This window comes from Sciurus carolinensis, chromosome 4, assembly GCF_902686445.1.
Source record: "Sciurus carolinensis chromosome 4, mSciCar1.2, whole genome shotgun sequence".
NCBI lineage: Eukaryota > Metazoa > Chordata > Mammalia > Rodentia > Sciuridae > Sciurus > Sciurus carolinensis.
Window position 1 is genome coordinate 61,978,784 of NC_062216.1, and position 24,304 is coordinate 62,003,087.

At 38.1% G+C, this 24,304-nt stretch overlaps 1 protein-coding gene and 1 non-coding gene across 2 annotated transcripts in view; one reads left to right on the forward strand and one right to left on the reverse strand.

Annotated features, from left to right (window-relative positions):
• Positions 1–24,304, forward strand: part of Gsr (glutathione-disulfide reductase) — a 47,684-nt gene that overhangs the window by 13,658 nt on the left and 9,722 nt on the right. The window contains exons 2-10 of the mRNA XM_047549244.1: positions 15–41; positions 4,871–4,959; positions 6,193–6,262; positions 8,759–8,906; positions 10,992–11,046; positions 15,260–15,359; positions 17,253–17,339; positions 19,970–20,128; positions 23,501–23,612. Coding sequence (XP_047405200.1) covers positions 15–41; positions 4,871–4,959; positions 6,193–6,262; positions 8,759–8,906; positions 10,992–11,046; positions 15,260–15,359; positions 17,253–17,339; positions 19,970–20,128; positions 23,501–23,612 — 847 coding nt within the window. The remainder of the gene's footprint in view (positions 1–14; positions 42–4,870; positions 4,960–6,192; positions 6,263–8,758; positions 8,907–10,991; positions 11,047–15,259; positions 15,360–17,252; positions 17,340–19,969; positions 20,129–23,500; positions 23,613–24,304) is intronic.
• Positions 6,634–6,735, reverse strand: LOC124984087 (U6 spliceosomal RNA). The gene has a single exon (XR_007108554.1). It is a non-coding gene; the product is annotated as a U6 spliceosomal RNA (small nuclear RNA).

Genomic DNA, 24,304 nt, shown 5'->3' on the forward strand with positions numbered 1-24,304 from the left:
TTTTTTTCCCCTAGGTGAATGTTGGATGTGTACCCAAAAAGGTAAGAATTCTTTTCTTCCTTCTACACTCCTTTTTTATGTTTGGTAAATCATGATCGGAATAAGGCTATTTTCAAATATATCATTTAAAATTCTTTCTGTGAAACATAACTGAGAACCCCACTAAAAGCGGCTTAAAAAGTTGCGTGTTCATGTGTATTAGTCCCGGTATCTGTGGTGTAGTTTTCATTGAATGAACTCATGTTTCACAAAGAGGAAGAAATGACAGCTTTTTTCCCCAAAGTTGCCTCTCAGTTATGGTTGCAAATAATTTTATAACACATTTGAAAGCACAATTGTCCCTCAGTAACCATGGGGGATTGGTTCTAGAATCCCCAAGGGTACCAGAATCCATGGATGCTCTAGTCCCTTATATTAAAGTGGTGTAGTATTTGCATATTTCTTATGAACAATGTACACATATATATACACACACACATATATATATATACACACACACACATATATATATATTATTTTTTTTTGTACCAGAGATTGAACCCAGGGGTGCTTAACCACTGAGCCACATCCCCAGCCCATTTTTATATTATACTTTGAGATAGGGCCTCACTAAGTTGCTGAGGCTGACTTTGAACTTACAGTCCTCCTGCCTGAGCCTTCCAAGTCACTGGGATTGCAGGTGTGTGCCACCATGCCTGGCTTTTTCTGTATGCTTTGAATCATGTCTAGATTACTTTTAATACCTAATGTAGTATAAATGCTTTGTTAATAGTTGTTATATTATTTAGGGAAAAATAACAAGAGAAGTCTGTAAATTTCAGTACAGATACAATTTTCTTTTAATGTTTTCCATCTAAGGTTGTTTGAAACCACAGATGTGGAATCCCTAGATACAGAGGGTCAGCTGTTTATTTATTGGGTAGCAGGAATTGAACCTAAGGGCACTTAGCCACTGACCCACATCCCCAGCCCTTTTTAAAAATTCTTTTATTTTGAGACAGGGTCTCACTAAGTTGCTTAGGACCTTGCTAAGTTGCTGAGGCTGGCTTTGAACTTTGAATCCTCCCGCCTCAGCTTCCTAAGCCACTGGGCTCATAGGCATGTGCCATTGTGCCTGACCTGAGCTTCAATTTTAAATTGGCAACCTTCTGATGTCCTGGAGGTATGCATTCCACTGATACTTCATTCCAGAAAGATTTTCTGAAATCTATTCCTTTGATAAAGGAGGTTTTCAGGGATTTTTTTTTTTTTTTTTTTTAATCTTTGGGACACTTTGTTTCCATTATTTTCTTTCCTTTTAATTATACATTTTAAATTTAAAAAAAAATTATGGGGATAGGGATCAAACCCAGGGCCTTGTGTATTCTAGGCAAGCACTTTACCACTAAGTTTCACCTCTAGCCCTTAATCCCAGATTTTGGAGTCTTTTCTACTTGGGGTCATGCAATTATGGATATATAAGTTATACAGTGATTTTAGGTAATTTAAACATATTATGGCAATAAATTTGGTGTTGATTGGTGCTACCTCATTATTTTTAAAAATATCATTGGACAATGGACCTCGGAATCAGACCAGAGACCCTGCATCTTTTTGAAGAAAAAGTAGGTCCAAATCGTCAACATGCCCGCTTAGGATCAGATTTCCTTAACAGGACTCCCATTGCACAAGAAATAAAAGCAAGAATCAATAACTGGGACAGATTTAAACTAAAAAGCTTTCTCTCAGCAGAAGAAACTATCAGCAATGTGAAAAGAGAACCTACAGAGTGGGAGAAAATCTTTGCCACTCATACTTCAGATAGAGCACTAATTTCCAGAATATATAAAGAACTCAAAAAACTCTACACCAAGAATACAAATAACCCAATCAACAAATGGGCTAAGGAAATGAACAGACACTTCACAGAAGATGATCTACAAGCAATCAACAAACATATGGAAAAATGTTCAACATAAGAGAAATGCAAATCAAAACTACCCTAAGATTCCATGTCACCCCAATTAGAATGGCGATTATCAAGAACACAAGCAACAATAGGTGTTGGCGAGGATGTGGGGTAAAAGGTACACTCATACATTGCTGGTGGGGTTGGAAATTAGTGCAGCCACTCTGGAAAGCAGTGTGGAGATTCCTTAGAAAACTTGGAATGGACCCACCATTTGACCCAGCTATCCCACTCCTTGGCCTATACCCAAAGGACTTAAAATCAGCATGCTACAGAGATACAGCCACATCAATGTTCATAGCTGCTCATTTCACAATAGCCAGATTGTGGAACCAACCTAGATGTCCTTCAGTTGATGAATGGATAAACAAACTGTGGTATATATATACAATGGAATATTACTTGACTATAAAGAATAATAAAATTATGGCATTTGCAGGTAAATGGATGAAATTGGAGAATATCATGCTAAGTGAGATAAACCAATCTCAAAAAACCAAAGGACTAATGATCTCGCTGATAAGCAGATTATGACACATAATGGGGGGTGGGAGGGAGGCAAGAATGGAGGAAGGAGGGGCTGTATAGAGGGAAAAGAGGGGTGGGAGGGGGGGGAGGAAAAAATAACAATGAATCAAACACCATTTCCCTATGTAAATGTATGATTACACAAATGGTATGCCTTTACTCCATCTACAAACAGAAACAACATGTATCCCATTTGTTTACAATAAAAATAAATTTAAAAAAAGAAAGATGGAGAAAAAAACCATGAAGAACAATATCTTAAAAAAAATATATCATTGGGCAAATACTGCATAGAAATCTGAATTTGTAAGATCTTGTTCCCATATTTTGTTTCACTTATCCCTTCTGATCACACCCGGTAGATTTTTGCTTTCTTTTTGTTGTTGTTGGGCTCTACTGATTTTAGAGTGCTTTGCATTCTTGAGTATCAGTTGGTAGTTGCCTCTTATTTTGTAGAACAGCCTGAAGTCTAAGAGTAACTGTCCCTGTCAGAAGGGCAGAGTGAATCAGCAATAGAGGAGGAACCAGAAATTTGGATGTCTGCTTGGTCCCTTCTACTGTGATTATATCTGAACCAAAAGGTCTAACATAGTTCATACAGAGGTACCCTCTTGAGAGGGTACATGATGCTATTGCACAGTACATGTACAAACTGGAAGTAATTAAGTGTTATACCTCATAATATGAAATAAAGTGATGCATAAAAATGTATTTGTGATGTTGGTGACTCATGTGCATTGTTTAAGATCAAAAATATAGCAGATTTAATTCTGTGGTTTAATTATATGTTATATGCATTTTACCTGGGTTTAAAAAAAATCAAACAGTCCTTATTTTTATAAACATTGACAATCTTTTAAAATATTTATTTACTGATTGTATTTTGTGTGGTACTGGGGATTAAACCTGGGGATGCTTTAGCGCTGAACTCCACCCCTTTTTATTTTTATTTTGAGACAGGGCCTCACTAAATTGTTGAGGCTGACCTTGAACTTCATGTCTTAGCCTCCTGAGTTCCTGAGATTGCAGTCATATGATATGGTGCCCAGAGCCCAATTCTCATTTTAATCATATTAAGTGTAAAGGACAAAGGCATAAAGAAGGTATTTTAGGCTGCCTATAAATGGAGTCTAAAGCTAGTCTGACAGAGAAAAATGGTAATTTTTTTTTTTTTGCGGTGCTGGGGATTGAACCCAGGGCCTTGTGCTTGCGAGGTGAGCACTCTACCAACTGAGCTATTTCCCCAGCCCAAAAAAATGGTAGTTTTTTATCCATACTTCTTCATGCCAGTTTGAATCTCGTTAAATTGATGATCATTTGGCATGAAAGACGTTTACAAATGAGAGTCTGCATTCCACAGAAGGTGCAGTCAACCTTTGTATTCCAGATGTCTGATTAAGTACATTCTTCTGAGGGCATGTTTGTAGTCACTGACTACATAATAGGAATTTGTTCTCTTAGAATGTTTAGCCCTTGCTTGATGCAGTGACGCATGCCTATAATCCCAGCGACTTGGGAGGCTGAGGCAGGAGGTTCAAAGTCAGCTTCCGCATCTTAGTGAGCCCTAAGCAACTCAGCAAGACCCTTTCTCATAATGAAAAGGGCAGGGGATGTGACTCAGTGGTTAAGTGCCCCTGGGTGCAGTCTGCAGTGCAAAAACAGAGAGTGAGAGAACAACAACAAAACTTAGAATATTTAGCTCTCAACTTTATCTCATAGCTTTTCTTCTAAATTACTCTCCTGTAAAGTTACAGATGCATTCCATTTCCTGTAACTGAATCAAAAAGCAAGGCTTACAGAAATCTGAAACTTAAAATAGGAATTTAAGTAGTGATGGGCTGGGGCTGGTGCTGGACTGTGGAGTGCTTGCCTCGCACACGAGTCACTGGGTTCAATCCTCGGCACATAAAAATAAATAAAAGTATTGTGTCCATCTACAAGTAAAAATATTTTTTAAAAAAGGAATATAAGCAATGATAAGTTTTAAAGGAAGGACTATTAGGCTTATAATATTCTGTTTGTATTTTGTTTATTATAAGCTAGGTTACTTAACAGTGGTTGTGATTTGCCTAATGTTTCAGAAGCCTCACTGTCCAGTCCATCTGGGCATGCTTCTGAACTTTCACTCTTAATGTGTTTAAGTTTGTGGTTTTTTTGTTGTTGTTGTTTTGTTTTTTTGTTTTGTTTTTGTTTTTTTTTGTGGTGCTGGGGATTGAACCCAAGGGCCTTGTACTTGCAAGGCAAGAACTGTACAACTGAGCTATATCCCCAGCCCCATTAGGTTTGTTTTTAATTTCAAGGTTAGTATCTTACCTGCTGTCATAGTTTACCATTCATTCATGATATCTTCATTCAGGACTCATGCACTACTGTTTTGGGTACTTTTCTTTATAGGTAATGTGGAACACAGCTGTCCACTCTGAATTCATGCATGATCATGTTGATTATGGCTTTCAAAGCTGTGAGAGTAAATTCAATTGGCGGTAAGTATTAATGTTCAAAGGGTTCAACTTGCAAATGTAGATTTATTTTTTTTTTTTACTAACTAAGCCATAAATTTGGGGAGATATTATTATAGTAAAATATATTCAATGGAAAATTTACCATTAAGTACATTCACAGTGCTGTGCAACTGTGACCACTCTGCATTTCCAGTACATTTCCACCATCCCAAACAAATTCTGTACCCATGAAATGTAACTCCTCATTCCCCTTACCCTAACCACTGCTACCTCTATTCTACTTTCTGTCTCTATGGCTAAACCTATGCTAGGTTCTTCATACAAGTAGAATCATATAATATATTTGTTTTTATGTTTGATTAATTTTGCTTAGCATAACATTTTCAAGGTTCATGTTGTAACCTGTTTAAGTAGTTTATGCTCTTTGCTGTGCATTGGTATCTTATATAATTTATTCAATCACCTGTCCATGGATCATTGGGTTATTTCTATTTTATGGCTATTAAGAATATTGCTGCTACAAAAATAGGTATACAAGTATCTGAGTTCATGTTTTCAGTTCTTCTGAGTCTGTACCTAGAAGTGGAATTGCTGGGTGATATGGCAATTCTTTGTTTAACTTTTTTTTTTTTTTTTTTTTTTTTTTTTAAACTTTTTAAGGAACCAACATAATTTTTTTTTTTTTTTTTTGTACTGGGGATTTAACCCAGAGGCATTTAATCACTGAACCACATCCCAGTCCTCTTTATTTTTTATTTTGAGATAGGGTCTTGCTAAGTTTCATAGGGCCTCACTTAATTACTGAGGCTGGCCTTGAACTTAGAATCTTCTTGCCTGGCCTCCTCAATCACAGGGATTACAGGTGTGCACTATTGCACCCAGATTGCCATAAACTTTTGAGACCATTGAATTTTCACAAAGTGTTAGTAAATCTATTCACGTTTCAATAAATATTTATTGAGTGATCACCACGTTCTAGGTGCTATGCCAAAGCAGCTATCCTTGATATCTATGCAGAAAGAAGTCCACACAAGTGGATGCCAACTGAGTGTTCTCCATGAAGTGAAGTAAGGGTGTTCAACATAGAGAAAGGCAGGTGGACACAGGGAAAGGACAACAGTCTTCAGAGACACTTACTCACTTCATTCTTTTTTACAGTCTATGATTTTCTACTTTAGGGGTGTTGGGACAGTTCCTCTGGCTATTTAAAGAGGAAAATCCTGTTTCTCAGTACTGACTCAGGTTTTGTTGCAGTGTTATAAAAGAAAAGCGGGATGCCTATGTGAGTCGCCTGAACACCATCTATCGAAACAATCTAACCAAGGTGTGTATGCTGGGTTTTTAACTTAGAAAAGGAAGGAGCTGTTTTCTGCTGGTGTTGGCAAGTAAGTGTGGCCAGGCAAAAATGCACCTTCATTTATATCTTATTGTTTTCAATTAATCGTTTTGAAGTTGACCTACCAGAGGCCTCTCACCTGCTAGGCTACTCTTTCCTGCCCAAAGTGGGCCAATTTCCCCTGATTGCTGCATCTTGAGTAGGTCTAGTGTTTTTTGTCCCTGGCAAATATATGTAGCCCTTCACCTTCCTGAGACTTTTTCTGCCTTAGTGCTTGGATGTAATACCTCCTCCATGCCAGGCCATGCTAGTGACATTGGCAAATCATATGTCATCCAGCCCTCCATTTTCTTTTTCTTTATAATATGGAATGTTTCACAAATTCATATGTCATCTTTGCACAGGGGCTACATTAATCTTTTCTCTTCCTATTTTAGTATATGTGCTACCAAAATGAACACCAGCCCTCCTTTTTCTGTTTTCTTTTTTAAATGTATTGTAGTTATTATGCCTAAGAGTAGAATTCATTTTGGCACATTCATAAATGCATGTAACATAGTTTTCTCCATTTCAATTCTCAATTCTACCTGCTTCCCTTCTCTCTTCCCACCTTCTTTTACTTGACAGCATGTGTCCCATCATCCTTCCTTTGTCTTTGTGGTTTGACTTTGCAGCTTCTAGGAGATTACATATTTACATAGCTTAGTTTATATTTAGGAGACAGATTCTATTTTTTTTTAAGAGTATTATAGTTAACTTATTAGTTGGGTTCATTCCAAGAAAATCATGTAGCACTGGACAGTAGATTCTTGTTGCTGTTTGGGCTGCCCTAATCTCAATAGTGACCTGTTTATAAACCAATGTTTTTTGTCTTTTGCTACAGGCATTGAACCCAGGGTACTCTGTCACTGAGCTACGTCCCCAATTCTTTTTATTTTTTGAGACAGGGTCTCACTGAATTGCTTAGGACCCTGCTAAATTGTTGAGGTTGGCCTTGAATTTGCAATCCTCCTGCCCCAACCTCCTGAGTTGCTAGGATTACAAGTGTGCATCACTGTGCCTGACTCTAAACCAATTTTTAAGGTGAATTACTTCTATAGATGGCTAATCTCAAATACTTTATATTGGTTCTTAGCATTCATTGTATTTATAGTTTGGAGGAGGATATTTGGGGATATTTGGATATTTTCTTGTAGTCACTTTTTTTTTTTTTTTTTTTTTTTTTTTTTTTTTTAGGTAGTGCTGGGGATTGAACCTAGGGCATTATGTAGATTAGGCAGTTGCTTTACCACTGAGCTACATCCCACCCCCAGAAGATATTTTCTGACCTTAACCCCCACTTTAAAGGGAAAGATACTTGAGGGCCTACAGTCCTGTATAAACTGACTCCATGGAATTTTAAGGCTACCAGACTTAACATTTGGAGATACAAAGTTCTATACTAAAGCACCCACATCAAAATTTTTAAATTAAGCTATATAAAATACTTTTGCAAAAGATAGGAAAATTATTAAGGAATCCAGCATTTTTAAATACTCATAAGTCTTGATATGTAATAGAACTTACTGTGACTTTATGATCAAGGAATTGTTTACAGCTATCCTTCATAGCAAAGGAAACTTGCTGTCTAATATCATAGGAAATGAAAATTCCTTCAAACTGTTGTCTGAATTATCACTACTTGGCCCACACTTCTTTTTGTCTAGCACCTCACAGGAACTCATTACTCCTGAAGAAAGGATGTTCTGGAGGCTTGTGGGTTTTGGCATTGATTTTAATTAAGCTTGATTAAGCAAGGCACCTGCAGGAACAGGCCTGGAGGGATGGTTGGAAAGGAGGAAATAATTCAGACTACACATGTTCTAGAATGTTGATACATTCCATTGTGTGATCATACTTGCATGGCTCTGTTATCCTTATAAGTCACCTGCATTCCCTGGCCAATACATGTATTACAACTGGCAGAAGCTTTACTGGCTTCTTTTCAATTGATGTCCTGGTATAGAGGATGCTAGTAAAAGCAATTCGGCTTCTGAGTTTTCAACATTTCTAGCAGAGAGCTTTGCTGTCATGTAGTTTTGTGATATTCTTCCCATTTTATTTAAGAAAAGGATTGCATCTTCTTCCCTTGGCCAGAGGATTGCCATTTTGCCTCTACTCTTTTAACATTTATCCTTTTGTTTTCCTCTTCCTTCTTCCCCTCCTCCAGACATATCATTTTTCAATCTCTTCTCTGTATGTAAGAAAGATTTTCTCCCTCCGCTTCTTTCTCCTCCTCTTCTTCATTTCTGCTTCCAGCATCTAATGACAACCGTTTACTTTACTTGTGTTTTAGTTATCAGTCAAGAATTCTACAGAAATGCAATGTCTTGACATTGCAAACCGAAAATCACAAGTTTCACTGGAGATATGAAAGCTGTTATGTTGCTGTAGGTGCTTTTGTTTTATCTTAAGAACAGGCTAATATTGTCATTCCTTCTCCAGTCCCATATAGAAATCATTCATGGACATGCAGCATTCACATGTGATCCCCAGCCCACTGTGGAGGTCAATGGGAAAAAATACACGGCTCCTCACATTCTGATTGCTACGGGTGGTGTCCCCTCCCTTCCTCATGAGAGCCAGATTCCTGGTGAGTTCCAAAGGCAAATAATCATTATCAGTGGTCTGGAGAAGTTTTCCATTGCATTCAGAATTGCAAACCTTGCCATGGATCAGCCGACACCAGTTTTCTCTTAAAAAAGACTGAAGGAGGTCTCTGTAGAATCTAAAATTAATTGGCTAAGTGGTTGTTAGTTAAGGGGTGAAGGAGATTTCATCCATCTCAAATATATTGTAGCCTCGTTCTTAGCATGTGTAGATTGTGTCCAGTCTCTGTTAGAAGTGTTGGTATTTATAAGACACAAATACATTGACCGTTGAAGGGAGAGAGCTCTTGTAAGGATGTAGTTTAACTAGTTAAGTAAGCCTTATGTGCATCCTTTTGTCTGTCACATAGGACATTATAAAATAAGTTTAAATTGGGAATATCAGAGATGGTTTTCTCTACTTTTGCAGGTCTGTGTGGATGGTGAGCATAGTTCATACATTTTTTGTATGTTTCATGAATTGGTGCCATAAGACCCATGACCATCCTGAATATATGTGGATCATTTTGAGTGTGTATGCATTGGTGCATTATTTTCTCTCTGAAGAGAGGATCGATAAATTTTAAATTTTAAATTTTAAAGTGTTCATGACCTAGCCGGGCAGAGTGGCACACACCTATAATCTCACCTACCTGAGACAAGAGGGTCACAAGTTCAAGACAACTTAGACCCTGTCTCAAAATAAAATAAAAAATAGGGCTGGGAGCTGAGAATGCTCCTGGGTACCAAAACAAAACAAAGTATTCATGACCCCCAAAAGTTAAAGACAACTGCTATAAAATATACAAAGATACCATTCTCGAGTAGATTAAAATTTATTTGGGAACGTTAAACATAAAAAATATTAGACATAAAATAGAACATTCACATATTCCCAACTGAATATATTAGACATATTTTAAACAGAATTAGAATATTAGACATAACTATCTTTGATAGGGATAGTCTCCAAGGTATATAAATATATACATATGTATATATCTGTATATGTGTGTGTGTGTGTGTGTGTGTGTGTGTGTGTGTGTGTGTTACGGGATTGAACCCAGGGCATTTTACCATTGAGCTACATCCCCAGCCTTTTTATTTTTTATTTTGAGACAAGATTTCACCATGTTGTTTAGAGCCTTGCTGAGTTGCTGAACTTGAGCTGAACCAATTTTTCTAGCACTAGAATTCTTAAGGCAAATACTGTGACCTGAGACTGGAATTGAATTGAGGCCAAGTTACGGGAACTCATTAAGCCAAATAGCAGAATCTCTAAGTTTATGGTAACAGACAAATAATTATTAGTTTATAAATATTGTAGTAACAAGATCTCAGTGATTATTTATTTATTTTTGGGTACTGGAGATTGAACCCAGGGGTATTTTACCACTGAGTCACATCCCCGGTCCTTTCTATTTTTCATTTTCAGGCAGGGTCTCACTAAGTTGTTACTTCAAGCAAGTGTCTGAAGACACTTACTATTCTTCTGCTGCAAACCAGGGACAGGAGAAGAGAATAGGCATAAAAGACACAGCAGAGGAAAAATCAGGCATTCTATCCATTGATATTCATTCACCTCTGAAAAGATGTATCCTATAATTATGGTGCTTGGATTTGGTTAAAATGCTGTGTATTTGCTTTTATTTATTATAATTTTTTCCCCCCACAATACTGGGGATTGAACCACTGAACCCAGGGACACTTTACCATTGAGCTACATACCCACATACCCAGCCCTTTTGATTTTATTTTGAGACACGGTCTTACTAAGTTGCTGAGGCTGGCCTCAATTTTGTAATCTTTCTGCCTCAGCCTCCTGAGTCTCAGAGATTACAGGCATATGCCTTTGCACCTGACCAGAATAATTGTGAAGTTACTTAGCTGCTGTTGCTTCTAGTTCTAGAGAGAAATTAAAAGTATTGACTCACAGAAGACTTAGTGGACCACTTCCCAAGTGAGACTTTAACAAAACTTGACAAAACTGTGTGTTGACTGAGAAGTGTTTGGTTCTTGCATAAAACACTGTGCCAGTTTTACAAGAGAAAGTGCAGTCTTGTGTGATCAATATTGTATTTTCTATACAGGTGCCAGCCTAGGAATAACCAGTGATGGATTTTTTCAGTTGGAAGAATTGCCTCAGTAAGTGGACTCCGCCTTAATGGTCCCCTCTTTGTCCATCCTTTCCTGGGAACTTTTCCTCTTCTCCCCTTCCCAACCATTTATAGGTGTTCCTTAAGTTCAATATTCCTACCTTTTCTCCTTTTCTGTCCTTAGGTACCTCATCCACTACTACTCCTCAGTAGATCCTTCAAATCTCTTGTGCTTTTGGGCAGAGGCTGTTAGAGAACATTTAAAACTCAAATCAAATATAGGGTAGTGTTGAAGACTCAACAGTAAAGACCTAAAACTTTCTTCAGCTTGATATGACATCAAGTGATAACATGTCTAAAGTTATTGATTCTGGGTTTTTCAAAGCAGTTAGTGCAGAGGGGTCTCCATAAAGGAGGCTCTGTTGGATTCACAAAAATTTATTTTCTGACATTGTTCTTTTTTTGTGAGATGGGGGTCTCATGATGTTGCCCAGGCTGGACTTGAATTCCTGGGCTTAAACTGCCATCTTGCTTCAGCCTCCAAGTAGCTGGGGACTATAGGCATGTGCCAAAGTGACAGGCTGACATTGGTGTTTTGGTTGCTATTGTTTTTTTCTGGTACTGGGAATTGAATCCAGGGTCTTGCACATGCTAGGCAAGCACTATACCACTGAGTTACATTTTCAGTCCCGTCCCTGACATAGTTCTTGATGTAGGTTTGTCTGAGTAATGTTAGTAAATTTCTGACATGAATTTTGATTCATAGAGGAAAAGAATGTAACAAGGAAGAACATTTCTCTTATTTGAAGGCCCTGCATGTTGAAGGCTTTTGGGGTTGGGGGGATTCTCCTTTCATTCATAGTATGACAGGAAGTGGACTCCGCCTTAATGGTCCCCTGAGCCTGACCTCTGTTTCCCTCTGAGTTGCTCCAGTTCATGTTGCTCAGTCTGCTGATCCCTCAGTGGCTGTTACCAATCCAGTTTGAGGTCCTAAGCCACACTTTCACAAAGGCTTTCAGAGATCATCAGTGACTAATAATCCATCTTTACCTTAAGTCACCTGTAGCCACATTAATAAATGATGAGGACTACTCTGCAGTTCATTGACTCTAGTGAAAATGGATATGTAGACCAAGCCAACTTCTGACTTAGATAAGGTTGAGAAACACATACAGTCCTTTTAGGTTTATTGTCAGTGCATGGAAATGTATTGGATAACAGCCTTTCTTCCTTCACCATCCACCCTATACTATTTAGTGTCGATGTTGAATGACATGACACAGGTGAGCGTACTTCCAGAAATGTGGTCGTGAATCATCATGTTTAGATAATAAACTTTGGTCTAGACTCAACCTGAAACAAGTTTTACTATAAATATCTGTCCATTAGGTATTTAAAAGTCACTTACTAAGCTTTTATTGACATGAATACAAGTTTAATGAATTAATTTATACATGTTATAAACAATAGACTTTAAGAACGCAGGAAAATGAATTAACTGTTGAGCAGGGCATGGCAGCATGCACTGCGGTCCCAGCTGCTTGAGAGGCTGAGGCAGAAGGATTGCTTGAGGTTAGAAGTTTGAGAATACCCTGGGTAACCCAGGGAAACCCATAAAAAAAAAAAATGGATTGGTGATTGCGATTGTGGCTCAGTGGTGAAGCGCTTGCCTCGCATGTGTGGAGCACTGGGTTCGATCCTCAGCACCATATAAAAATAAAACAAAAATAAAGGTATTGTGTCCATCTACAAGTAAAAAAAAAAGAAAAAGATCCCCTCATCATTGTTATAATCTTGGTGAATAAAGAATCAGTGAAAGAACAAACTGTTTGTTCAGCAGAAGGTACCATGTGCCGTGGTAGTTCCGTTTTATCCTGTGAGGGCTTATGGTTGGATGGAATAGGGAACATGAGTCCCATGGAAGGCTGTGGCATAAGTGGTCCTGAGAGCCAGAAGGAGGAAAAAGAAGTGCTTTGGGGATTTGGTAACTTGAAAGGTTTCTTCCAGTGAAGATGGCAAAGGCAAGTGGTAGCATTAAGGTGCTAATGGGAGTTGAGGGGAAGCACTGAGCTCCTCGTAGGTCTCTGAAGAAGCCATGTTTTTTTCGTGCCTGTTTTTCTTCCCTTTCTTTACCTTTTTTTTTTTTTTTTTTTTTTTTTTTTTTTTTTTAAAACTGGGGTTTGAACCCAGTGATACTCTACCACTGAGCTACATCCCCAGCTGTTTCTATTATTGTAAGGAAGGGTCTCACTAAATTACTGAGGCTGTCCTCAAATTTGCAAGCCTTCTGCCTCAACCTCCTGGAATTATAGGCAAGTGATACTGTACCCAGTACATGTCTATTCCTTGCATGTCTCCTCTGGCCGGACTGCTTCTGGGATCCTTGCAAGAGCTATTCGTGTTTCAGGAATCTGCAACATTTTCTGAGCTCTCTGCCTGCAAGAACTGACTGGATGTGATCCTTGACCAACTACAGAGCACGATTCTCCCCTTCAAAATTCCTCAAGAGCAGGGATTGTTACCCATCCTGTCTAGTGTGATACCTAGAACGGCATAAGATTCAATGATACATGTCTGGGGATAAAAGAGAAGGTGGGTAGAAGAAAGGAGAGCAATAGGAAGAAAGAACAATAGAAAGGAAAGATGTCAGCATATCATAACAAATGGTGGAGACGAAAGAACCCTATTTTGTAGGTTTGAACCATACAGAGGTTTTTTTTTTTTTCATACACTAGATTGTAGGATAAGAGGATCATTACTGGGCTGGGGTTGTAACTCAGTGGTAGAGAGCTCGCCTAGCCATGCATGAGGCACTGGGCTCCATCCTCAGCACCACATAAAAATAAATAAGGGTATTGTGTCCATCTACAAATAAAAATAATGAAAAAAAGACAGTCATTATTTCTTGTAGCCATTTGGTTTTTTACTACTTCTTCCATCCAGATTGTAAGCCCTGCAAAGGTTGGGACTTACCGTGTGAGTACTTTGCCTAAGAGAGGTATTGGAGGAAGGTTTCTTTTGTTCTCCCTGAGAACTTATTACAACCTTGCATTGCAACCTTGGAAGAGGTTTTATGAAGCTTTAGAGGGCACCAGCCCCAAAGGGGATAACCACCTAGAGCTCTTATTCTGTAGACTGCAGCATGAAAGTAAACCTAGAGCTAAGTCCAGGATCAGAGCTTCTTCGTTGTTGGTTTAGACCTTCATTCAAGCTTTTACCAGGGCTAAAGATTGTTTTAAACCAAAATTTATTCAGGAAGTTTAGTTTGACTGCAGAATTATCCCAGAAGTTAAAGAAGCTTGCTTAAATTGGCCTTTGACTGTAGTGCAAGGATTGATAAAACTGAGTCATGATCAAGGAGAATCACCCAATACAGAAGAGTCATAGTGCTAAGAATATTGCTATTAGTTTTAGACACAGAAGAAATCATCTCTAGAGTACATACCCACCATAGAAATGAAGTAATCCAGACTTTGGGGGTGTTACTAGAAGATCTCAGAAATAACTGTCTCCCAATTAATAAGAGAATTACAACTCCCAACAGAGAACAAGCAGAATGCAGCCTTTGAATTACCTCTTTAAAAGCCCCCTGTTCCTTCTGATGGGCAGAATCACAGCCTCTGGGACAGGAGTCCCCTGTGTTTCTCCTTTGCTAGCAAAGCAATAAAACATCTTTTTCCTTTTCCTTTTTCTTTTTTTAAAGTTTTTTTTTAGTTGTTGATGGACATTCACTTTTATTTGTTTATGTGCAGTGCTGAGAATCAAACCTGGTGCCTCACACATGCTCTTACACTGAGCACAACCCCAGACCCTTTTTCCTTTTTCTTAAAAAAAAAGAAAAGAAAAGAAACTATCTGTACTTTAAAAGGTTTTTGTGTTCTCTCAGAAGAAATGAAGGTAAGGAACTTAAAGAAAAAAGAAAATAGTAAGGTATGTATTTCCCTTCTACAAAGGGATTTTCTACTTAAAATTACAGTATGCCATCTGGAACAGAAAAAGGAGATTGGGTCCCAGGACAGATAAAGGAAATTAATAGAAAATCTGATTAACTCTGAAATCGGGGATTTATTCAATAGTAATACACTAATGTCAATTTCTTAATGTTGACAAATGTACCATGGTTATACAGAACATTAACTTTAGGGAAAACTGAGCAAATAGCATAAAAGAAATGTCATAGTATCATTAAGATTTGTCTGTAAATCTAAAATTATTCCAAAGTGAGTTAATTATAAAACATTAACAGTCTGCTCTCATTTTAGCCGCAGTGTCATTGTGGGTGCTGGTTACATTGCTGTGGAAATAGCTGGGATCCTCTCAGCCCTGGGCTCTAAGACATCATTAATGATACGGCATGGTAAGGTAAGTCTTAGCCTTTTCCTTTCCTTTCCTTGATGGTTTTGTTTTTTTTTGGTTTTTTGTTTGTTTTTTTTTTTTTTTTTTTTTTTTTTTTTTTTTTTTTTTTTTTAAGAGGAAGAATTTTTTCTTATGTTGCCATTAAATACTTGAATGCAAAGCAGGTGGCGGTCACATTGATCAGTCTCTTCCACAAGGGCCTGCCTGCAAGTTATTTGACTTTGGTCTTATGTTTCTTGCCAGTTGCTAGTTGATGATGGTAGTTCTGGGTTGACCAAACAGCTGGTATTTTCATCATGCAGTGATAGATAATTATCACATACCCTAAGAAGAAGATAGGCAGGCTTAAATATAAACATTTGTTGAATTAAACAGACTGTCAGGTTAATAATTCTGGAAATCCATTTCACATGAAAAGGTAGTATTGGAAATTTAGCATTTTGTTCCCTAAATTCTTTGCTTTAGGTTATCCACAAGGTACATCCACTTGAATTTCATTTTATAAAGAAACTAAAGTTAAGAGAGAAGTTTCCTGACTGCTGATTGATAGCAAAATTAGGGATTACTTGAGGTTTCAGAAAGCCCCAGGTAGTATTCTTTCTGCTTTGATGTGGCCTGAATCTCTGCCGTTTGGCTTGGTCAAGCATTGCTTTCTATGCTTGGTTGGTTTATCCATTATTATTTATTTATTTGGTGCCAGAGATTGAACCCAGGGGTGCTTAATCTCTGAGCGTCATCCCCAGCCCCTTTATATATTTTATTTAGTTGCTTAGGGCCTCACTGAATTGCTGAGGCTGACCTTAACTCATGATCCTCCTGCCTCAGCCTCCCCAGCCATTGGGATTACAGGCGTGTACCACTATGCCCAGCTGGTTATTCATTAACACCATTGTTAGGTAGCATATTAGGCTTTCAGAGACCTGGTGTGGGACATAACAAGAGTGTTGGTCTAAGAACTGATCCCTTTGCTAGCCACCCCTAACAAACATGCATCTTGAAGAAATCTTTTTAGTGCTTTTAGGGCCTGATTCTGCAGGGACAAATTTATCAGACCCCCAACCACTCAAATGCTATGGTTCTACTTCTTAACTTGAACAAATGAAGGAACCAAGGGGTTGCTGACAATCCTAGTCAGTGTGTACTCCCAGAACTTTCTCTTTGTTTTTGAAATTTGAAAAATTTCATAAACATGATTTTGCATGATTGGAATATATCCAGTAAATTGGAAGGAAGAGGAAAGGCAGAGCATTTTATAAATAAGTAAATTGCTACAGTCTTATCAGTATATTGTTACATCTGGAAAGTTGGCAAGCACTGAGCAACATCTCCAGCCCTTTTTATTTTTTTATTTTTTAAAAAGGGGTTTGCTAAGTTTCAGAGCCTGGCCTTGGAACTTGTGGTCCTCTGGCCTCAGCCTCCTGAGTAATTGGGATTATAGGCACATATCGTCATGCCCAGCTGACTGTCCATTTTATTTTTACATAAAACAGGAGTTAAATATAATGCAGACACTTGTAGGAAAAGAGGATTTATTAAAACTTCACTTCCATCTCTCAGGATGGCTTGCACCTGCGATCCCAGTGACTTGGGAGTCTGAGGAAGGATTTCAAGTTTGAGGCTAACCTGCACAACTTAGTGTGAGACCCTGTCTCAAAAAATAAAAAAGAACTGAGCTTATAAAAAGAACTTTAGCTTAGTGCTAAAGTGCCCCCTGATTCAGTTCCCAGTACCAAAACAAAAACCAGAAATATCCCTGCTTTCAACATGACTATGAATGAAGAAGGAGTTAGGGAGGATAATACAGTACCGAAATTTCCCTCCTGAATTTATAGCATGTCTTTAATCAAGTTTTTTTTTCTCCCCAAACCCCATCCCTCTGTTGCCTACATCTGTACACAGGTACTTAGAAATTTTGATTCACTAATCAGTTCCAACTGCACTGAAGAGCTGGAGAATGCTGGAGTGGAGGTCCTAAAGTTCTCGCAGGTATGTGTGCCCAAGGCCCTCTCTCAGCCCCTTGTCATCTGTTGCTGGTGAATCACACTTTTTGCTTTTGACCTCACCCAATTAGGTTTTGGATTTTGTTTCTGGATTGTTACGCTTCTTTTGCAGTGCTGAGGGCATTGAACCCAGGGCCTTACCCAAATCATGTACTCTTAATACTGAGCTACACCGAAGGCCTCAATTTTATAAACACAAACTCCTCAGTAAGTTTATTCTACTCCCTAGAGTACTGCCAATTATTATTATTATTATTATTATTTATTTATTTATTTATTTTAAGAAAACAGCATTTGGGCTGGGGAGATAGCTCAGTTGGTAGAGTGCTTATCTTGCAAGCACAAGGCCCTGGGTTCGATCCCTAGCACTGCAAAAAAAAGAAAACAGCATTTCACATTAGTGGGTTAACAAAGGTGGGCTGTAAAAGATTAGAAACCTAGCAGCAGCTTTGATGTTTGTGCCCATATGCCTTTTTGCATATCCTTATTTTTTATATTCACTTTTTTTATATTTACATTTGTTTTCCAGGAAATAGTATGGGATTTTTATTTTCAGTGCTGGGAATCAAAACCAGGGCCTTGCACATGCTAGACAAGAACCTAGCATATCTTGTTCATCCTACAGGTGTATTCTCCAATTCAGTTTGGAGCACCATAAAGATAGAAAGCACAGGAATTGTTTTCTTTTGCATCGTAGTGGAAACTAAAGTGGAACCTACTTTAATACAAGTACTTTATGGTTTACTTTAATAATTTTTTGATTTGTGCTGCTTGAAGTCTTTTTTTTTTTTTTTTTTTTTTTTAAGTTATACATGACAGTAGATTGTGGAATCCTTTTTTTGGTACTACGGATTGAACCCAGGGGTACTTAACCACTCACTGAGCAACATCCCCAGCCCTTTTTTAATATTTTATTTAGAGACAGGGTCTTGCTGAGTTGCTAAGCCTTGCTAAGTTGCTGAGGCTGGCTTTGAACTCTCAATACTTTTGCCTCAGCTCCCAAGCTGCTGGAATTACAGGCATGTGGCACCGTGCCCAACTGGAATCTATTTTTAAAGCCTCACTTTTTGGAATTTTTTTTTTTTTTTTTTTTGGGTTTTTTTTGGTGGTGCTGGGGATTGAACCCAGGGTCTTATGCATGCTAGGCAAGCACTCTATCAACTGAGCTATATGATACCCCACCCCCCACTTTTTGGATTTTGTAGACAGAATTACAAAGTACATTACTCCTCAGGGAATCACTTGAATTTCAGCCCTATTTTCCTGGAGACTAAATCTTGTAAAAATATTTTTCTTCCCCCACAACTTCACTCTTTTAACATCAACTCTATTAAAATAATAAATGAAAACATGCTGAACTAGTTGTATAGTCAGCCCTCTGTATCAATGGGTTCTGCATCTGCAGATTCAACCACCTGTCGATCAAAAATATTTGGGGGAAAGAAGTGGCATCTATACTAAACGAATAGACATTTTCTCTAAATAATACAGTCTAACTTCTATTTATATTGTATTTTTAATTTTAAGTAATCTGAAGTTGATTTAAAGTACACAGGAGGAGGTATCTAGGTCATATGCAATTATTGTGCCATTTTCTTTTTTTTTTTTTTTTTTTTTGCAATTGTAGATAGACAGCATGTTTTTATTTTATATGTTGATTCTTTTTTTTTTTTTTTTTTTTTATGCAGTGCTAAGGATGGAACCCAGTGCCTCACACATGCTAGGCAAGTGCTCTGCCACTGAGCTACAGCCCCAGCCCCTACTATGCCATTTTATATAAAAGACTTGAACATTCACAGGTTTTAAAACCTGTGAAGATTCCTGGAACCAGTCCCCTGCAGGAATGGAGGGGTGTCTGTATATAAGTTAAGCTCTCCCGAGTAGATTCTATTCCTCTCTCCCATTCTGATTAAGAATGTCCAGGAAGAAGCATTGACCATTCAGTTTGGAAAACTTTCCTGGTGATGCTGCTACATCCTTACTTTCAAGCCACTGTGCTTAGATTTATGACTTAAAATATTATCACAGTTTTGAAGAAGTGCACCTAATAATTTATTTTTAAGCCAAAACATTATGATGATGACATTAGCTGATACTTCCAGTCATTGACTGGGATGTTTGGGGCAACATGGGTAACAGGCCTCACTCCGGGAAGTTCTGATGCTGGTGGCCTTTGGCTAAAAGTAAATTGTCTGTCAGCTGTAGGTGTCAGGTGGGATTTTTTTTTTTTTTTTTTTTTTTTTTTTTTTTTTTTAGTTGTCTATGGACATCTATTTTATTTATGTATATGTGGTGCTGAGAATCGAACCCTGGGCCTCACACCTGCTAGGCAAGTGCTCTGCCACTGAGCCACAACCCCAGCCCGATTTTTTTTTTTTTAATGTTAACAATTCTAGGGACTAGGGTTGTGGCTCACTGGTAGAACGCTTGCCTGTCACTTGTGAGGCACTGGGTTCAATCCTCAGCACCACATATAAATAAATAAAATAAATGTATTGTGTTCATCTGCAACTAAAAAAAAAAGTTTTAAAAAATACTAGTTTCCTCTTTATTTGCTTTCCTCCCAACTTCTCCCCTTGCCTTGCTACTCACATTTAACATTTTATTTGCTAATAGGTCAAAGAAGTTAAAAGGACTTCATCAGGCCTTGAAGTCTCCATGATTACTGAAGTTCCTGGTAGCAGGTGCACCTTGACCACCATTCCAGATGTTGACTGTCTGCTCTGGGCCATTGGGCGGGACCCAAATTCCAGGGGCCTGAATTTAAGTAATCTGGTAAGCTGACTTAGTCTGCCCCAAGCAGTTTGGAATCTGCTCTTTTCTCACTCATCCAAAACTTGAGGTGGGATCCATTGGATTCTTTTTATTTCATATATTCAGTTTGTCATTAAATGCTATGGCTTTTCCTTTGATATATTTTCCCTTTCTAGTGCCATGCCATCACTCTGGATCAGTCCCTGATTAGATTAGAGGGATTCTAATCTAGATGGTCCAGTAGTTTCCTGACTGGCTTCATTCTTGCAGACTTCCTTTTTGCTTTGTGAATATTTAAAGTCCTATACTGATCCTAGATTGTCCCCAGTACCTAATTCCAGATAGCTGAGTGTATATTGCATTCTGAACATTGTATTACTCAGCAGAGGAGACGTGTGAAACTCTCTCTCTGTGGTCTTTACCAGTGCGTCACACAGAGAAAACATTCTTTGTTCTCTAATTTTGAAGTAAAGTCTAATATGTCTAACATAGTGATTTGGAGTGTAGTTTTCAGAGTTTGACCCAAATTTGAACCAGACTTCTGTCATTTATCAGTTGCATGGCCTTGAGCAAGCAGTTTAAGTTTTGTTACAATTGTTTCACGTAGAAAAGGGAAATAAAAACAGTACTTTGTCTCATTGTGTTATAGAGAACAGTAAATGAGAAAATGCATGCAAAATAATTAGCTTAGCTCCTGGCTTATATGTTGTTTGACAGTTATGATGTTTTTGTAATGGGCTATCCTATTCTATTGCAATAATAGAATATTTTATGTTGGAGGTTTATAGAGTTGATGGAGCCTCTGGAGCAGTGTGTAATATTTTTACTTACATATCTAATATTAATTTCTGTTACAATGTGAATTTCTTTTTCATCTCTGTAAAAGGTTATTTCTTCTTCATCTTCTTCATCATCCTCCTCCTCATCATCATCATCATTTTTTGGTGCTGTGGATTGAATCCAGGGGTTTGCATATGTTCAGCACACACTACCACTTATTTTTCAATATTTTATTTTATTTATTTTTTGGTACCTGAATTGAACCCAGGAGCACTTAACCACTGAGACACATCCCCAGCCCTTTTTATTTTGTTTATTTATTTTTTGGTACTGGGGATTGAACTCAGGGGCACTCAACCACCGAGGCACATTCCTCCTGCCTCCACCTCCTGAGCTGCTGGGATTATAGGTGCCCGGCCCCAGACCCCCACTTTCTTTTTTTCTTCTTCTTTTTTTTTTTTTTCCAGTTGTAGATGGACACAATATCTTTATTTTTTTACATGGTGCTGAGAATTGAACCCAGTGCCTCACACATGCTAAGGCAAGTGAAGTGTATTACCACTGAGCCACAACCCTATCCCCTCAGCCCTTTTAAAATACTTTATTTAGAGACAATCTTGCTGAGCTGCTTAGAGCCTTAGCCTCCCAATATGCTGTGATTACAGGCTTGCACCACCAAGCCCAGCTTATTTTTCTTCCTTTTTTTTTTTTTTTTTGTACCAGGAATTGAACCCAGGGGTACTTAACCACTGAGCCATATCCCCAGCTCTTTTTTTTTATATTTTATTAGAGACATGGTCTCACTGAGTTGCTTATGGACTAAGTTTCCGAGACTGGGTTTGAACTCGTAATCCTCCTGCCTCAGTCTCCCGAGTTGCTGGGATTACAGGCATGCTCCACCACACCTGACTCCCTATTCTTGAATTTTTTTTAATTAAAAATTTTTTTTTATTTTTACAGACTGCTTTTTGATTCATTGTACACAAATGGGTACAACTTTTCATTTCTATGGTTGTACACAATGTAGATTCACACCATTCATGTAATCATACGTATATATAGGGTAATACTGTTTCATTCTATCTTTCTGTCCCCTACCCCCTCCCACCCCATTTTCTTCTACACCATCCAAAGTTCCTTCATTCTTCTCTGCCCCCCACCACCTTCCTCATTATTTATCATCATCTACTTACCATATTCCTCAATATTTTAAAGAATAAAATCCCCAGGGAGATATTAGGCTTGTTTTTAATCTTGCTGTTCTATGAAATTTAGTCAAAGTAGTTGTCTGTTTTCATATTAACAAAAATAATCCAGCTCTTCCACCCTTCAAGAGCAATTTTGCCTTTGTACAGCGTGGGCATTAGTAGGTTCAATGTTCAATTAAATTTGCTGAATTTTTGAAGAATGAGTCGTGAAAAATGTTCAGTTTCATTGCAATGTTAAGATATAGATGTATAATGCAAATTGAATAACTACTGTTTGCTAGATCTTTGAAAGATGTTACTAGTCAAGTTTAATCTTGCCAATAACTGTTGGCAGGGTAAGGATGAGGAAACAGGAATAATAGATAACTCACAATGATGGAAATTATGGAGTGAGAAAGCAACCTCTCCATTGTATTTTCAGTGACTAGGTTAATACCTCATTTGCAGTAGAAACTCAGATATTTGTTGATAAATAGACAATTATACTAAGTGTTATAGTTAATAAGTGACAGAGCTGGGATTTGAACTCCAGGTTACCTGACTCTGACTCCAAAGGTTTTACCCTTTTTTTTTTTTTTTTTTTTTTCTTTTTGGTGGTGCTGGGGATTGACTTCAGAGTTTTGTGCATGCTAAGCACATGCTTTACCACTAGGTTATACCCCAACTCTTTAGTTTTTGAGACAGGATCTCACCAGGTTTCCGAGGCTGGTCCTGAGCTTGTGATCCTCCTGCCTCAGTTTCTCAGTGTCTGGGATTATAAGCATGTTCCACTGAACCTGTCCCTGAAGAGTACACTCTTAACCACCATGCTGCCCTGTAAAATCCATTATGCTTTTTCTTTTGCTGTACATCTGTTACTCGCACTGGAGTGTGTCTTCTCTGCAAAGACATAAGATAAGCACAACACGTCTTAGAGCAAAAATATGTCTCAGAAGAGAAGGAAAATTGATTATGGGAAATATCAGTATGTTTTATTGTAGAATGTGAAGTTTGCTTAAAACTTTAAAAATTAAATAGTAAACTGAAAAGAAATGTGCTTTTGGTGACTGCTTCAGGCTGTGTCCCTGTATGGGGTGCGCTAGCCTGCTTCAGGAGGAGTATGTTGGTGGGCAAAGTTGAAAAACACTTAGATGGGCCCCGCAGGTACAGCAGGTAGTACATCTGACAGCCGAGTGACTCCTTTGCTTGTTTCCCTTACCGGTTGAATTGCAGGTTGCAGTGTCAAACACCTTAAAACCAGACAAAATATTTAAAGATACAAAACTTGCCAACTTCACACATTTTTCATGTTGTTCCTGGATGCTCAGGTGAAGGGGTATGGGGCGTACTGAGGCAAATGTAGAACTTGGCTCTGTCATATTCAGTAGATAAACCAGTATTCATGTGCTGTCCTTCATAATTTTAGGGGATTCAAACTGATGAGAAAGGTCATATTATAGTAGATGAATTCCAGAATACCAATGTCAAAGGTGTCTACGCTGTCGGGGACGTGTGTGGGAAAGCTCTTCTTACTCCAGGTAATGCTGCTTCCCCTGTGTGCTACATAAAATTGTTCAGCTTTTCACAATCAAATCCACTTCAGCAAAGTGTCTTCATATCATCAAAATGATAGAAATGTATTGATATGGATGTTGGTTGGAGGTCTGACATTTTCTGTACCATATTCAATTTTCCTTAAAAGATTTTGAGGAAATGCTTAGCAATGACCAAAGTTTTTGTGTGAATTATGTGGTCACCCTCTGAAGAACTCTTTGAGTCTCAGTTTTGTGTTGTGACAGTGGAAATGGCTTTTGGAAGAAATCATTTAGATTTATCGTTCTTGTATAAATACTTGGTCTGTACTGATTCTCCTTCCCTCCCCCATCCAGTACCTCAATGCATGATCTGAGTTAAGGATCATATTCCAAGCTCTGTCTCACCTTTATCTAGTAGTGATGTCATTCCTTCAGCTTTTGGTCCATCTTTCTGTAGGACGTCATCAGATTTTCTAAAATGTCCTGGAGGTCTTGCTTCAGGATGGAAACCTATCCTGTCCCATACCCTAATCCTTTTAGCCACTTCAGGAAGTTCTTTTTTCCCCTTAGCTTATTTATTTTTAATTTTGTTTTGTGTTGTTGGTGGTGAGTTTTTTGTTTTTGTTTTTGTTTTAAGGCAGGGTCTCACTAAGTTGCCCAGGCATTTGTGATCCTTCTATCTTAGCCTTCCATAT